Below are 13868 nucleotides of genomic sequence, written 5' to 3'. Positions count from 1 at the left end.
TTTTGTGGCCAGTGGATTTGCTGCCAGTGGACTCTGATTAGGCAGCTTTGGAAGACCCCGGCGCCAGGGGAGTTTGTTCCCGAAGCGCCCGTGACTCTGTGGGAAGCCCAGGCTGGAGCAGCTCTGGACCTCATGGGAAGGACTCATGAAGGAGAGGTTCGTGGAGGACTCTCTCCCATGGGAGGGACCTCGTGGGGAAGCAGGGAAGGACTGTAAGGAATCCTTCTTCCTGAGGAGGAAGGAGCAGCAGGAACCACCAGCCTGTGAACTGACTCTAAACCCCATCCCCTGTCCCCCTGTGCTGCTGGGGGGAAGGAGGGAGAGAAACTGGGAACAAAGTGATTTGGGCCCAGGAAGAAGGGAGGGGTGGGGTAACATATGCAAGCCCTGCTCTGTGTGTTGTCTGTGTCCTGGGTGTGTTTGATTAGTGTGAATTTAAATTATTATTTTTTCCCCAAGTTGAGTCTGTTTTGCCTGGGACCTTAATCGGTGAAGAATCCTCCTTGTCCTATGTCTCCGCCCATGTACTTTGTCCTCCTCATCCCAGAGTGTGTGTGTGTGTGGGGAGTTGAGTGAGCAGCCATGGGGCTGCTCCTCTGTTGTCATGTAGGGCCCCAAACCTTGACAAATGTGCAAACTAGACTGCCATCTCACATGGTTCTGATCAGTTTTGAATGCACCTAAACAAATTACTAACCACATCAGCTGCTTGGTTCCTCTGTTACTCTCTTAAGACAAAGAGACAAAGTTAAATAGCCTGTATGTGTAAGTAAATATTTTATATCTATTTACATATAAAAATATAAAAATCCTAACTAGTAAATAAATTCAATGTACTCTTCTTAAGATTCATTATGGATGCAGATTTTGTTGTCCAATGTACAATTAATGGAATACATCTATTTATTTTAATATCAACATGAGAAAAACACTTTAAATGATTTACTTGCCAACATGTAGAAGTTATGTTTAATACATTCTGACCCTTCAATAGTTATATTTTTTTGCATTTTTCTCTCATGGCTTTCAGTGAACAAGCTTCGAGATATTTGTCTTTGTGAGTCAAGAGTAATCCAATATTGCAGACCTGCAGAGAAAGTTGAGATCAATATTAAGAACCAATTTGCTTCTACATGTTCTTTTTTCCCCTAGGATCTTCAATGTACTTTGAATAGTAAATTTAGAAGAGCTGCATTCCAATTTTGGAGAAATAATCCACTGAAAGCATAGCAGTTTTATAGTGTAAAGATTCCATAACTTATCTACTTACTGGATTCTAATATATCTTCCTTTGACTTTAGTCTGGTCTTAAAACAAATTGTGGCATTTATGCATATTGTTTTCCTTTTATTTATCTGACAATTTTGTTGTTGGATATTGATGTTTTTGGGTGTAAATTGCATGGAAACATTTACTTCAGCCACATCACGAGACCTTAAAAAAAACACAAAGAATGAAACTGCCTTGAAAATAATAGCAACATTTTTTTTAACTATAGAATGAACTTACAAATGTGCTCCATTAAACATTAAAATACCCGTATCACAGAATCACTTAGGTTGGAAAAAAACTTCAAGATATGTGGTAGTCTAGACAAGTAATTAACTACACACTCTACACATAGTACCAATATACAACAAAGTACAGAGAAAATGGTCACAGGGTTTCCCCACAATTTGTGCTTGTTTCAGAAAGACAAACTATCAGATGAACGAAAAGAGAAGCTGACAGCTTGAGGGTGGTAGCAAGACCTGAAAAACTTGATGAACTGACAGGTAAGTTGGGTAGAACAGTAGGACAGGGAGAGGAAGGAGCTGGCTTAGCAACTGCCTTACCAGAGAGAGAGAGAAATAGTTCTAGTTGTGCTTTAGAAACGAGGGATTACATGTCTCCTTTTGTATTTTTCTTACTGCTAATTTTCTCCCTTAAAAAATATTGCTCGTATGCTATCTGAATAATGCGGGGGGTTTTGTCTGGTTTTGTTTGTTTGTTTGTTTGTTTTTAAATAAAATTAATTAACTGTTAACCAGAAACTTCACTTAAATTTTCCCTAGATTTTCTATAGGACTCAAACTAGAGTTTTCTTCTTAGGAAGTCAAATGAGGTTTTTTTGTGAGCCCTTTACATTTGAATATGTCTTTGATATTGGTAATAAGATAATATGCAATAGAGCGTGAAAAAGAGAATACATAGGTTTTTTTCCTATTTCATTCAGCGTTACAAGTGGAAACAGTTTTAATTTTTAATATGGTCTCAGAGGACAAAGTACTCATACTATGCTAATAAAGTTTCTAAAACATTCCTATATTTACTACTGCTATCCATTAAGTTTTATACTCCTTCCTCCAGAGAGTTATACAAATATGAACATTCACAGCCCGGATCAAAGCATGAGATGTAACCAGTATCCTCAAATAGTCCAAAAAGTAGTGCATACAAGTTACACCGGTACCCTGACGCAAGTGGCTGTTTCCTGGCCTGAAAGCTGCTATGAGTGTCCGTACCAGAAGAGGGCAGCCCCACCAAGGCCTCCAATGGTGACATCAATCAGCCCATCGTCGTTTAAATCCATTTCTCCGTGCACAGACTGGCCAAAAAATTTCACTTTTTCCCCATCTCCACCTGACGCAATACGCTGTGAAAAGCATTAAGAGATTTATGCAGTGCATATTGAAAGATTTTATAAGAACATTCAAGTTGCATTTGTTGGCAGCTGGATGGCTTAAACTCTCTAAATATATTACCTTTTCATTACAATACTCCTAAAACAGTTACCATGGTGATGAACACACTATAAATTTTCAGAATTGCAAAATATCTACTTTTCTGTCAGCACAGAACATTTCAGAAGTTTTGTAATATAAACATGCAAACATATTTTCTAACATTACTAGAGTAAAACTCAGTTACATTAGACTTTAATTTAAAAAAAAAAAAAAAAAGCTGTCATGAGAGGTGAATCACAGTTTGATCCTATTTTTGGAACACACAGGAAAATCGGATTTTTTTCTACATACTCTTAGAGTGGCTGCCAATCAGTAAGGGCTTACTTCATACCTGCGAATATTTTTTACTGATTGTGCTGCCATGGCCGTGGTAAATATAAACAGCTCCCCGATGATCGTCTTCTAAGGGAGAACCTATTACAATGTCATTATATCCATCAAGGTTGAGATCCTTCACTGCAGCAATTGCAGTCCCAAAGCGTGCACCACAAGGCTCATTCTTAAGAACTTTGCAGGTGTTCTGTTTTAACGGCGAACAGCATGTTTGCTTTACAGGTTCAAGACTCATCTGGTATTCAAACTTTGTCTGTGAAAGAACAGATTTAGAGTTTGTGGATTTCCATCAACAGTTTAGTAATGTGGCCTTTTAAGAGCTCCTGTCCAGAAGACAAACTGATTAATTAAATGGAACAATTACGTCCTATTCCTAGTGACTGACTGCACTGTAGAAACTGTGATTCTGTAACTATAAATCAAATGCTTTTTCTGAGCAGTGGGTGAGAAAGACATTCTTGCTCTCTTTCTGCATCTAGATACTTTTGAGTAGTTCTTAAACTTAAGGGTTCATAGGACAGTGTAGTACCATGACAATATTTGGATGTTATTGTAAGTAAACCACTTCATTCTTAATTTAGTGTAAGGAGTTCTTCTGAAGGTATTTGCTTAATCTGAGAAGTAAGCCAAGCTTCTGATGAAACACAGATGGTAAAACTGTTATTCCAGGAAAAATACAGCATTTTTCTTGCATAGATTGAATTCTGTCCTCAGTAGACACATACTGCTTGGCCTAACATTCTGCTGGTCCACTGTGCATCCTACTTCAACAACACACATACAGTATGGTTTGTAACCTATCTTTACAAGAGATTAGCTCCATGAGTTCTGTATTAGAGATTAGCTGCAGCAGACAGTTGCTGAATCTCCTTTATCTGGAGATACATAAAAGGAAGCACATGAAAAACAAATTTCAAACGCTCACATTACTGGAGGACATGGAATACTTGTTTTATTGCCAGCCCCATTCAGCAGCAATTTGTTGTTAGCAACATCCATGTAGAAACTGGAAAGGTCTCTTGTAAAACAGATCCAGTCTTTTCAGGTCCTTTTGCAATAGTATTTAAGGAGACCATCATTACTAGGGCATATTTTGATAACTGCTATACTGATACACAATGGTACTGCACTAAAATAAGAAAAAAGAAGAAAAAGTATGCATAGACATTGGAAAGACACACTTATCCAATTAAGAAGTTTAGGCATAGCTGGTATATTACTCAGTCCAGTCATGACATGTTTAAAAGCTGCTGGATGTATGGGGTTTAGCTCTAGGTTGGTAAGGAAGTAACAAGGATACTTTAGCATATACTTTCAGGGTGTATTAGCCTCACTGTTTCCTAATCCATGAAAGTAAAATGAAAATGTGATAGGAAATGAATTCTATAAATTTGCTTCTATGTCATATTGCATCTTAAAGGATATAGTGCTTATCTGTGTAAAATATTCCATTAGAAAAAAAGGTGAGGAAGGAAGATATTGAGAAGAAAATCTTGAGATGTGGGCCTGTGTAAACTGCATTAAGTTCAATAAGGCCAAGTGCAAGGCTGTGCACATAGGTCAGAGTGATCCCAAGCACAAATACAGGCTGGGTGGAGAATCGATTTAAAACAGTCTTGAGGAGAAGGCCTTGGGAGTGTTGGTTGACGAGAACCTCAACATGAGCTGGTAATGTGCACTCACAGCCCAGAAAGCCACCTGTGTCCGGGGCTGCATCAAAAGAAGCATGATCAGCACATCAAGGGAGGTGATTTTCTTCCTCCACTGTGCTTTCAGGAGACCCCATCTGGAGTATTGTCTCCAGTTCTGGAGACCTCAGCACAAGAAGGACATGGAGCTCTTCCAGCGAGTCCAGAGAAGGGCCATGTCACCTCTGCTGTGAAGACAGGCTGAGAGAGTTGGGGTTGTTCAGCTTGAAGAGAAAACTCCTGGTAGACCTTGTATTAGCTTTCCAGTACCCAAAGGGGGCCTACAAGGAAGCTGGGCAGTGGCTTTTTAGCAGGGCATCTGGTGATAGAAGGAGGGGCAATGGTTTCAAACTGATTTAGATCAAATATTTGGAATAAATTATTTCCTGTGAGGGTGGTGAGACACTGGCCCAGGTTGCCCAGAAGAGTAATGGATGCCACCTCAATGGAAGTGTTCAAAGCCAGGCTGGATGGGGCTTTGAGCAATCTGCTCTAGTGGGAAGTGTCCTTGCCCATGGCTGGAGGGTTGGAACTAGATGATCTTTAAGGTTGCTTCCAACCCAGATCATTCTATGATTCTATGGAAATATTCAAAAATTATCTGATCAAGTGTCAAATTGTGATTCTCTGATTTCAACAGGTATCTTCCCCAGCCCAAATTACCATATTTCTTTAAAACAAGGATATGAAGACAGTAACGAGCATGTTCTGCTCCTGGGCAATAAACATGATCCTTACCTTGTTTAGACCATAAACATACACTTTCCCTTGTTCCTCCTTCTCAGTTCCCATATACATAGGAGCTCCAACAAGAAGAAGGTCTGTAAATGAGTCCCTGTTGATGTCAATTGTGGTAATAACACCCCCAAAGTACGACCCAATCTGCAGGAAAATAGAAGGCATAAGCCAAAGAGAGTCAGCAACATCACGCAACACTTTGTGTTCAGAGACCTGTTTTATGGTTCCTTACAGAAACGTTAAATGTTAACGATTAAGCAGAAATTTTCTTTCCTATCTATGATCCTTTCCTATTCTATGATTCTATCTAGATTTTTTTGGTCTGTTTGCCTTTGAAGTTTGTTCTCTGTTTTAGAGTTTGTTGTCAGATTATTTTATTTAAGAATGCTCCATTCAACTTTAAACTCTACTTATTCTGAAAAGTACAAATGGTGCTTCTGCCTGCTATGGAGAGTAGGAACTCTTAAGACAGCATTTGAATAGAAGTGTCTTGAGGAAACTAGTTTTCTCCTCAGTCCCAACAACCACACATAGGAGAAAAAAAACCCAACAAAACAACAAAAAAACCCAAACAACACAAAACCAATTGTCTTAGGCTTGCCAGGGGAAAAAGGAAGGTGGTGGACAAAAGCTACAAGACATCGTAGTGTCAGCAGTCTTTGAAATTCCTGTGTTTCCACTAAATGCAGAGGAACAAGATCTGCACAAAGAGCTAGATATATTCATAGCTTGGATACAAGGTGTGAGATTTATCTGATTATGTTAACTTCACAGCTAAGCTAGGCACCCTGCATTTATTTTACACTTAACGTGCTGCATTTCCTTTGCACTCAACATGAGAAACAATGCCTTCTAGTACAAGACACATTCCATCTCACAGAAGATGCTTCAAATCAGCCAGATCTGTCAAACCTTAAAAATGCTTACTTTCCTTCATAGGCTATAAAAGAACTGATTGATTAGCTGAGTTCACAGCATCACAGAATATTAGGGGTTGGAAGTGACCTCTGAAGATCATCAAGTCCAAACCCCCTGCCAGAGCAGGACCAAAAAAACCCAAAACAACTAGGGCAGATCACTCAGAAAGGCATCCAGACAGGTCTTGAAAGTCTCCAGAGAAGGAGACTCCACAATCTCTCTGCAGAGCCTGTTCCAGTGCCTACTACCATCTTCAATAATGTGATTACATGATTATTATTTTTTTTCTGCAGAACAGCTCTCAGTGAGCTGCTACTCAATATAACAAGCAGCTATTCAATCTTTTGTGCTATCCCAGCTGATGCTCTTGCACAGTATCCTGCTTGTTGCACCATTTTCCTGCCAGTGACATACCGCTTCAACTCAGCGGACAGAGAAGATTTGAAGTACTGAGATAGCTAAAACCACTTTGACACTGGTGAAGGTTTAACCCTCAAAGAGAAAATTTCCAAGGGTCTCTGACTACTGTAAAGTCCACTTTTTATTACCTACTACCTACTACACCAGAGCATCTATCTAACCTTTCCTTCTCATCTTCCTTACAACTCCCTGTTTAATTTACCCTTCTGATGTAAAATTCTCCTTATAAATAATTATTGCCATTTCTCACGCCATATTCCCCTCAGAGGTTAATCATGAATGCATACTCACTTGTTCTCCATTTAACCTCTGAAGTACTTGTACCTCTTTTCCTTCCATTTTATAAATGATAACTTGGCCAGTGTGATTGTATCGTGGCTGCCCTGCTATATACAACACACCTCCCGGTGTCAGTGCTGAATTCACAGTATATCCTAGGAAGCAGAAAAGAAGTAAAGATGCAGCACTCACAGAGTGCATCAGAAATATGTGTTGTGATTCACAGTTTTTTTAAGGCTTATTCTGCATCTAGATGTCTTACTAGTTGCATGAGTAAGAACTAGTCTTACACATGCTAGAGAATAATAGCAGAGTTAATTAAAAGGGCTGGATGTTTATTGGCCTGCAGTCTCAGAGCAATGACCACCTCTGCATTAAATCTGTTCATGGGCTAGTGAGTCATGTTCACTTTGCCTTTCTATGTAAGAATATGATGGTACTGCTTTGATAACTAATGAATAGCTCATTGAATAGTTACTTTCAAAGACTAGTTGTCAGCATCTCACTGCCAAATTGATGGAGTCTTCCAAATGGGATTCTGGCATTATTTGGAACCTAGCTCAGTTTAATATTAATAGCAATTTAACAACTTGGGTGAAGGAAAACTTAAAAAATTTTGAAGATTAATAAAAAATGTGACAGGGTTGCAAATATTATGGAGGATACGGTCTAAATTTAAAATTACTTTACCAAATTTGAGATACAAAGAAATAGCCAATAGCATTCTGCAAAGATATACAGTGTGCTCAGGGGGAAAAAAAGGTAATTATTATAGTGTTGACTTTTCATTACTGAAAATATGGCTTAAATGAGATAACAGAGCAGAGAACCATGAGGTGTAGAAAGCAAAACCTAGAGGAGAAAGCAAGACCACTAATGCTTTTTGGTAGAAAAGGCTGAAAGGAAAACAGTAGCCTGTCAGTATGCAAAATATTATTATCAAAAAGATAGTGGCAAACTCTTGTTCTTGTCCATTGGGTGACAGAAATCAGTTTAATTTTAAGCAAAGATTTAGACTGAATATTGTGTAAAAGTTTTATACTATCAAGCTATGCAAAAACTTCATAAAATACCTGAGGAATCTGTGAAATCTTCTCCAAAGAGATTAGATATCTGTATTGGGAAAGATCTATATATACTTAGGTCTGTAAGTGTTTGTATTAGATTTTTTATTATAGAAGTAGTATTTATTTTTAAAAGACAAGAAAATCATACGGTAGACATATCTACACATTATACATTTTCCCAGGCTCCTAGAGTGTAAGATAGTATTGTGTAAGATACTCTTTGTGACTGAGATTTGAGATAGGTCTTGTAGTATTTGTCAAACAGTGTTACAAGATAGCCTGTTTCTCTTACCTAGATAGGCTGCAAGAGGTTCATTTTTTTCTGAAAGCCTGTCACGAAAAGTGTCATTAGTTGGCATTGAAATGCCACTGTCCTTCACCATGAGCACGGTGCCATTCCAGTCATATGCTCCAACTGCTCCAAGCATGATCCAATCCTTAAGCAAAGAAAAACAAAGTCAGTTCTCTATGTGAACCATCTTTAGGTGTTCGTTGGTTGTGATGCTCACATTTGGGTAATGTTTCCTGCATACTTAGATAATCAGCTCTGTAGCTCTGTTTTTTCTTAATTTACCCAAATTTTTCATATCATAGTATGGCCCCTAAAATCATGGTATGTCTTACAACTTTGTTTGTTTGTTTGTTTTTAATGCACCAGACTTTAAAATAATAAAAAAGTTTTTAAAGTGCCATTCAGGAAAAATAGCAGAATGAAACACAGCTCTTACAACTTTAGCCCACCTTGCCAGGAGAAATAGAAAGACAACAGGGATTTAGCAAAGCTAATCAAAGAATACAACACTTAAATGCATTTCCCAGACAAACTTTCAGAAACTTGAACTTTTCGCTATTGAATGTGAGAGTCTTGTGTATTGTCCAAGAGTCTGTGGTCAACAAGAAATCATTTGCTGAGCTTTTTTGCCTAAAGGCATGAATGCAGCCTTCTAGGTAAGACACCTAGGGGTGTCTTACTCAGACACCAGGGAGTCTGAGTCTGTCGATACATCAAGGACTGAAGATCCATTCTGAAGCAATGTCCTGATTAAAGCAGGTCAGTTTTTTGTGAACTTCAAGAGTATGCTCTACCAAACAGTTATTTGAAATAATCCTTACACTCCCTATCAGGAGAACACTTGTTTCTAATGTATGTTACATGTGAAAAGTAGTGCAGATAGTAAAAATAAATGGAGACTACTTCTGCAATGAAGTATTCATGAAAAATTATACTGAAGGTCTTTTACTGTCTTTTTTTCTTTTTGAGTGATGTACAAAGACATGTTGAGGTTTTTCCTATGTATGTCAGTTTGTCTTGGGTTGCTCAGTGTTTGTCCAGTTCAGTTACTCTCCTACTGTCCTCTTTTCCACTGTCACTACTTTTTTATGTCTTTGAAGCTTAACGCTTCCCAGTTCCCAGTACAGAATCATAGAAGGGTTTGGGTTGGAAGAAACGTTCAAAGATCATCTAGTCCATCTCCCTCGCCATGGGCAGGGACAACCTGCACTAGATCAGTTTGCTCAAAGTCTTTCCTGTTCAATCGGACTTCAAACAATTCCAGGGATGTAGCACCTGACACTTTTCTGGAAAATCTGTTCCTGTGTCTCACCACCCTCAAAGCAGAAAATTTCTTCCTTATATCCAACCTAAATCTACCCTCTTTCATTTTAAAAACATTGCCCCTCGTTCTGTCACTACAGGCCCTAGTAAAAAGTCTTTCTCTGGCTTTCTGAATATGTTATAGACTATTTCTCTAATTGAAAGTGCTGGGGGAGCATTAAATTTAGAATTCATGTGAAGAAGGTATTTATTATCTTAAGCTTTTATTGTTTATAATAATTCTTTACATACATTTAACAAAAAATTAACTGGATCACCAGAAATTCTGAAACTTCCAACAGCAAACAGGACTGTACAAAGAATTCACAAAAAAAAATCTGCAAAAGCTTCTTTTTTTAACCAGCTTGTTTACCTGAGAATAATGAGCACTGAAACCAGCTTGAGACATTTCCATTTCAAATGAGGCTGCCTGCTGGTCTGTTGTTGCTATTAAACAGAAAAAAAATATGTAGAAAGGAAAAAAATTAGTTTCAACCTGAAAAAAGTGTCTGAATACTGTAATGAAAATGCTCATGTGATAGTAAAAGACAGCATAATTAACTAGAATATTCAGTGAATATAGTTAGGCATAGATTTTTGTAATAAATAGACATTAAGATCTATGGTAAATGCCCCCATTAAGCATAATAGTTTCCATTTTAAGATCATGTCTCAGAACTTGTCCAAGAAATATTTCTGGATTAAAACTGACCAGATTTGACCTCAGGCTGATGGTAAATATGCTTGGAATGTTTGATTAATATTGTTGAGCCATTTTCCACTTGAGCTAAGCAAACAATAAAATATCAACCATGTAACCCCAGCCTTGTATTCAAGCAACTAAAAATTTGTAGACAGCTGGTAGAACTTCAGATGAAAACCACTTGATGTTTGTATGAACCTTTGTAGAAAACAACAACACAGGAAAATCTCAGCTGTCCAAGATTCATAAGCTGCAGGGAAGGGCTTGGGAAGTAACGTGCTGTCCAGAAGGTTGCATGAAAATCTTCCTGTTTCTCTGAAGTTACTTTGAATGTAAAAGGTATCAGGTGTTTTAGTGCTAGTTTTAGTGGCTAGTCAGGTAGTCATATTCTGGTTATTAAAATCTGATGAGCTGCTTTGCTCCTTGGTACACTTGAAATGTCAGCAGGGAAGAAAAAAACCTGCCTCTTCATCTACTTAGCAGGAATAGTCAAGGACTGTTTTACCACCTTAAGTACCATAAGTAAGGAGGAATCTGCATATAGATTCCTCCTTGAGAGCAAGATACAGAAATGGGCAGTACAGGATAACTGAATTCTGCTCTGATGCTTGTCCAGGAAGAGTTCACAGTTTGCCAACAGCTGAATGCTGAGGCAAACTTCCAACTGTGTGAATGAAGCCAAGGCATGGCAAGCCATGGCTGCATGAATTTCAGACATCTAGACTCTTAAAAATCACTGAACTTTTGATACTCTGCAACTCAACCACAGCAGTTACTCCCTGGGCCATGATATCTTCAGTAATTGGTGGGCTTTATAGTCAGTCATAGAAAGGAGACATGATCTCAAACTCAAAATGTTTAACACACAAATATGGGCCATCATCAGGTGCAAGATGTGGCTGCTTTCCTTAGTCTGAAAAAGTTCTTTTTAACCATAAAACTCCTGAGTTGCACATTGCTGATGAACCATATTTTCATTCAGTAAAGGATGCTCCTTAATGAGCTGAGAAAGACAGGACTCTCACAGTCTGAGGCAAAGGACAATGGTGGTACTGTTGGTATGTGCATTTCTCAATGCTGCTTAGATAATAGCCTCCAGTCTAACCTTCCATTGAGTTTCAAACTGCCAGGCATCCTACAAAGGATATTTTGTGAAAAAAAAAAACACAAAACAGTTGTGCCTGCCTACAGGTTGGATAAAACATAAAATTTCTGTTGAAGCCAGAAGTCCATGCCATGAGACACAGAGGCATATGAAAACGATTATGTGCAACAAACCACTGGCTGTCAAGTATAGTTTTTTGTTGGATTTGATTTTTCAACTCTCTTTCAATTTTCCTTACATTTTTAAAATGTAAAAAAACCCAATAAGTTAAAAAAAAAAAATAAATCAAGGATACTACTAAAATAGCAAGAGGCTATTTTGATTGGGAGTTTAAACAAATCCAGACACAGTTTCTAGATTCAGTGTTCCTGTGACCTCCATGTTATGCTCAGAAATTAATTCAACTACATTGTATGGAACTCATTCATCTTTTCCACAGTGGACTCATCCAATAGACTGGATTGTCACCAGAAAGTTGGGTAGGACAGAACAAATGTGCTTTTCTCCCCTGCCACAAAAATGAATCCATAGATGCTGTACCAAATCTTGACTAGCTCCTGAAATGCTTTGGGATGGGACGGGAGATAGGGCCTGAAGAATCAACAGAAATCAGTTTAGTTAGCATCTTCTAGCTCCAGCCTTACCTACCCTTTGCAGCAATGCAACCTTAATATGTTTTGACTGAAAACTAAGACCCCATTTTCAGTTCCTATTCTGATTCCCTTGCAGCCAGATTATGTGATTTTTGGGACTTGTACAGGTGGAGAAGATGGTACGTGTTGTCTCATATCACAGGTATCTTACATTCTGTCTTAGCACATCTTTGAGTTCCTACTGGAAACCTGGAAATCAAAAAACCATTTGGGAGGAGTGAAATTACCTAGCTCCTCTCTTACAGTGTGAATGAAAATAATTGTCCACATTTTTTGTTTAAAACAGATTTTTTGTAATACAGCCAAGTCTATATATAATAAAAAACAAGGCAAATGTATCAAGACACAAATATTCTAACAATTTATAATAGGTTTATGTTAAAGAAAAAGTAGTAATATCCAATTGTATTTATAGTAGGATAGGATAGGATAGGATAGGATAGGATAGGATAGGATAGGATAGGATAGGATAGGATAGGATAGGGTAGGGTAGGGTAGGGTAGGGTAGGGTAGTAGTAATATCCAATCATGTTTATACTATTTCTTGACATTCCAGTCAACATTATCTGCTGTTCTAGCTGTAAATTACATTATTGCAGCTACTTGGGAAGCTGAAATGTAGAGAAAAGTAAGTCCAAATAAACAGATGTTTTATTTGTATGACACAACATATTTATTACTGTATATCTTGCAGAAAAGTAAAGCTGAATTCAAGGAATACTGCAGAACTCTTGATACTTAGAGGTACAATATTCTTGAAGTACTAAAATATTGAAGGACAGGATGATAAGGATCAGTCATCTCAAGAGCTGACTATCATATAAAGAGATAACATTATACAATTTAATCAGTTAGTTTCACCACTGTCAAAATAACTTGAGTTTTTTCATATAATTTTTTAAGGTACAGAATTTGTTTAATGTTCAAATGTTTTGCAATTGCTAAAAGTTAAAATTGTAATTGTAATTTTGTAATTGTTAAAAGTATAAGAGCTCATGATATAAAGCATTCCCCACCACCAGGGAGTATAGGTCACCATATTTTACTCCACTATTTGGTGGCTGGGGTTTCCTGAGACAGACAGGCACAATGTAATGGTTTCTGATTGTGTGACAGAGTGACACCATCTCTTCCAGTGGCGCATGGTTTTTGCATAGGGTTGAGTAATGACATGAAACCTTGAAATGCAGTACACTGATACCTAGAAACTCCATCATGTTAGGTTTTATAACCTTAATCTATTGGCATGACTAGCAGTTGTTAAACTTTCTATTCTATATTCATTATATGTAATAGGTGTAACTAATATATTTTGTTCTACTAATGAAAAACTATTTTTCTCACTTTTCTGGAAGTACAAAACACAAACTGAAGCATAACATTTCTGCTTGAACTTTTTTCCACTGAAAGTTTATTCCTCATAGTAAACAAGGACTTAACAAAAGAGCCCCCTGTTCAATGAACTTTGAAGTGCTCAATGAGTTTAAGAAGGCTATGCTTTGGGCTTTAGAAAGATTAAGTTCTCCTCAAATTAATTATTTTTAAAAGTGAGGAAGGAAAATTTTCCAGAAACTAAAAAGAACACGTAAAGTGGAAAAAAAACCCAAACAAAACAACAGTAATAATCAGTTGAAAATATTACTA

General features: G+C 37.6%; 1 protein-coding gene across 1 annotated transcript in view; it reads right to left on the bottom strand.

Annotated features, from left to right (window-relative positions):
- ITGA1 (integrin subunit alpha 1) overlaps window positions 1–13868 on the bottom strand; it is a 77806-nt gene that overhangs the window by 19191 nt on the left and 44747 nt on the right. The window contains exons 10-17 of the mRNA XM_051641996.1: window positions 10137–10210; window positions 8462–8606; window positions 7115–7257; window positions 5486–5629; window positions 3058–3312; window positions 2505–2635; window positions 1271–1434; window positions 951–1087 (exon numbers count right to left, since the gene is read on the bottom strand). Of these exons, the coding sequence (XP_051497956.1) occupies window positions 951–1087; window positions 1271–1434; window positions 2505–2635; window positions 3058–3312; window positions 5486–5629; window positions 7115–7257; window positions 8462–8606; window positions 10137–10210 (1193 nt within the window). The remainder of the gene's footprint in view (window positions 1–950; window positions 1088–1270; window positions 1435–2504; window positions 2636–3057; window positions 3313–5485; window positions 5630–7114; window positions 7258–8461; window positions 8607–10136; window positions 10211–13868) is intronic.

The sequence above is a fragment of the Apus apus genome, chromosome Z (genome assembly GCF_020740795.1).
Source record: "Apus apus isolate bApuApu2 chromosome Z, bApuApu2.pri.cur, whole genome shotgun sequence".
Taxonomy (NCBI): Eukaryota; Metazoa; Chordata; class Aves; order Apodiformes; family Apodidae; genus Apus; species Apus apus.
The sequence above is the reverse complement of the archived record's forward strand: the minus strand, read 5'-3'. Positions and strand labels throughout refer to the sequence as shown.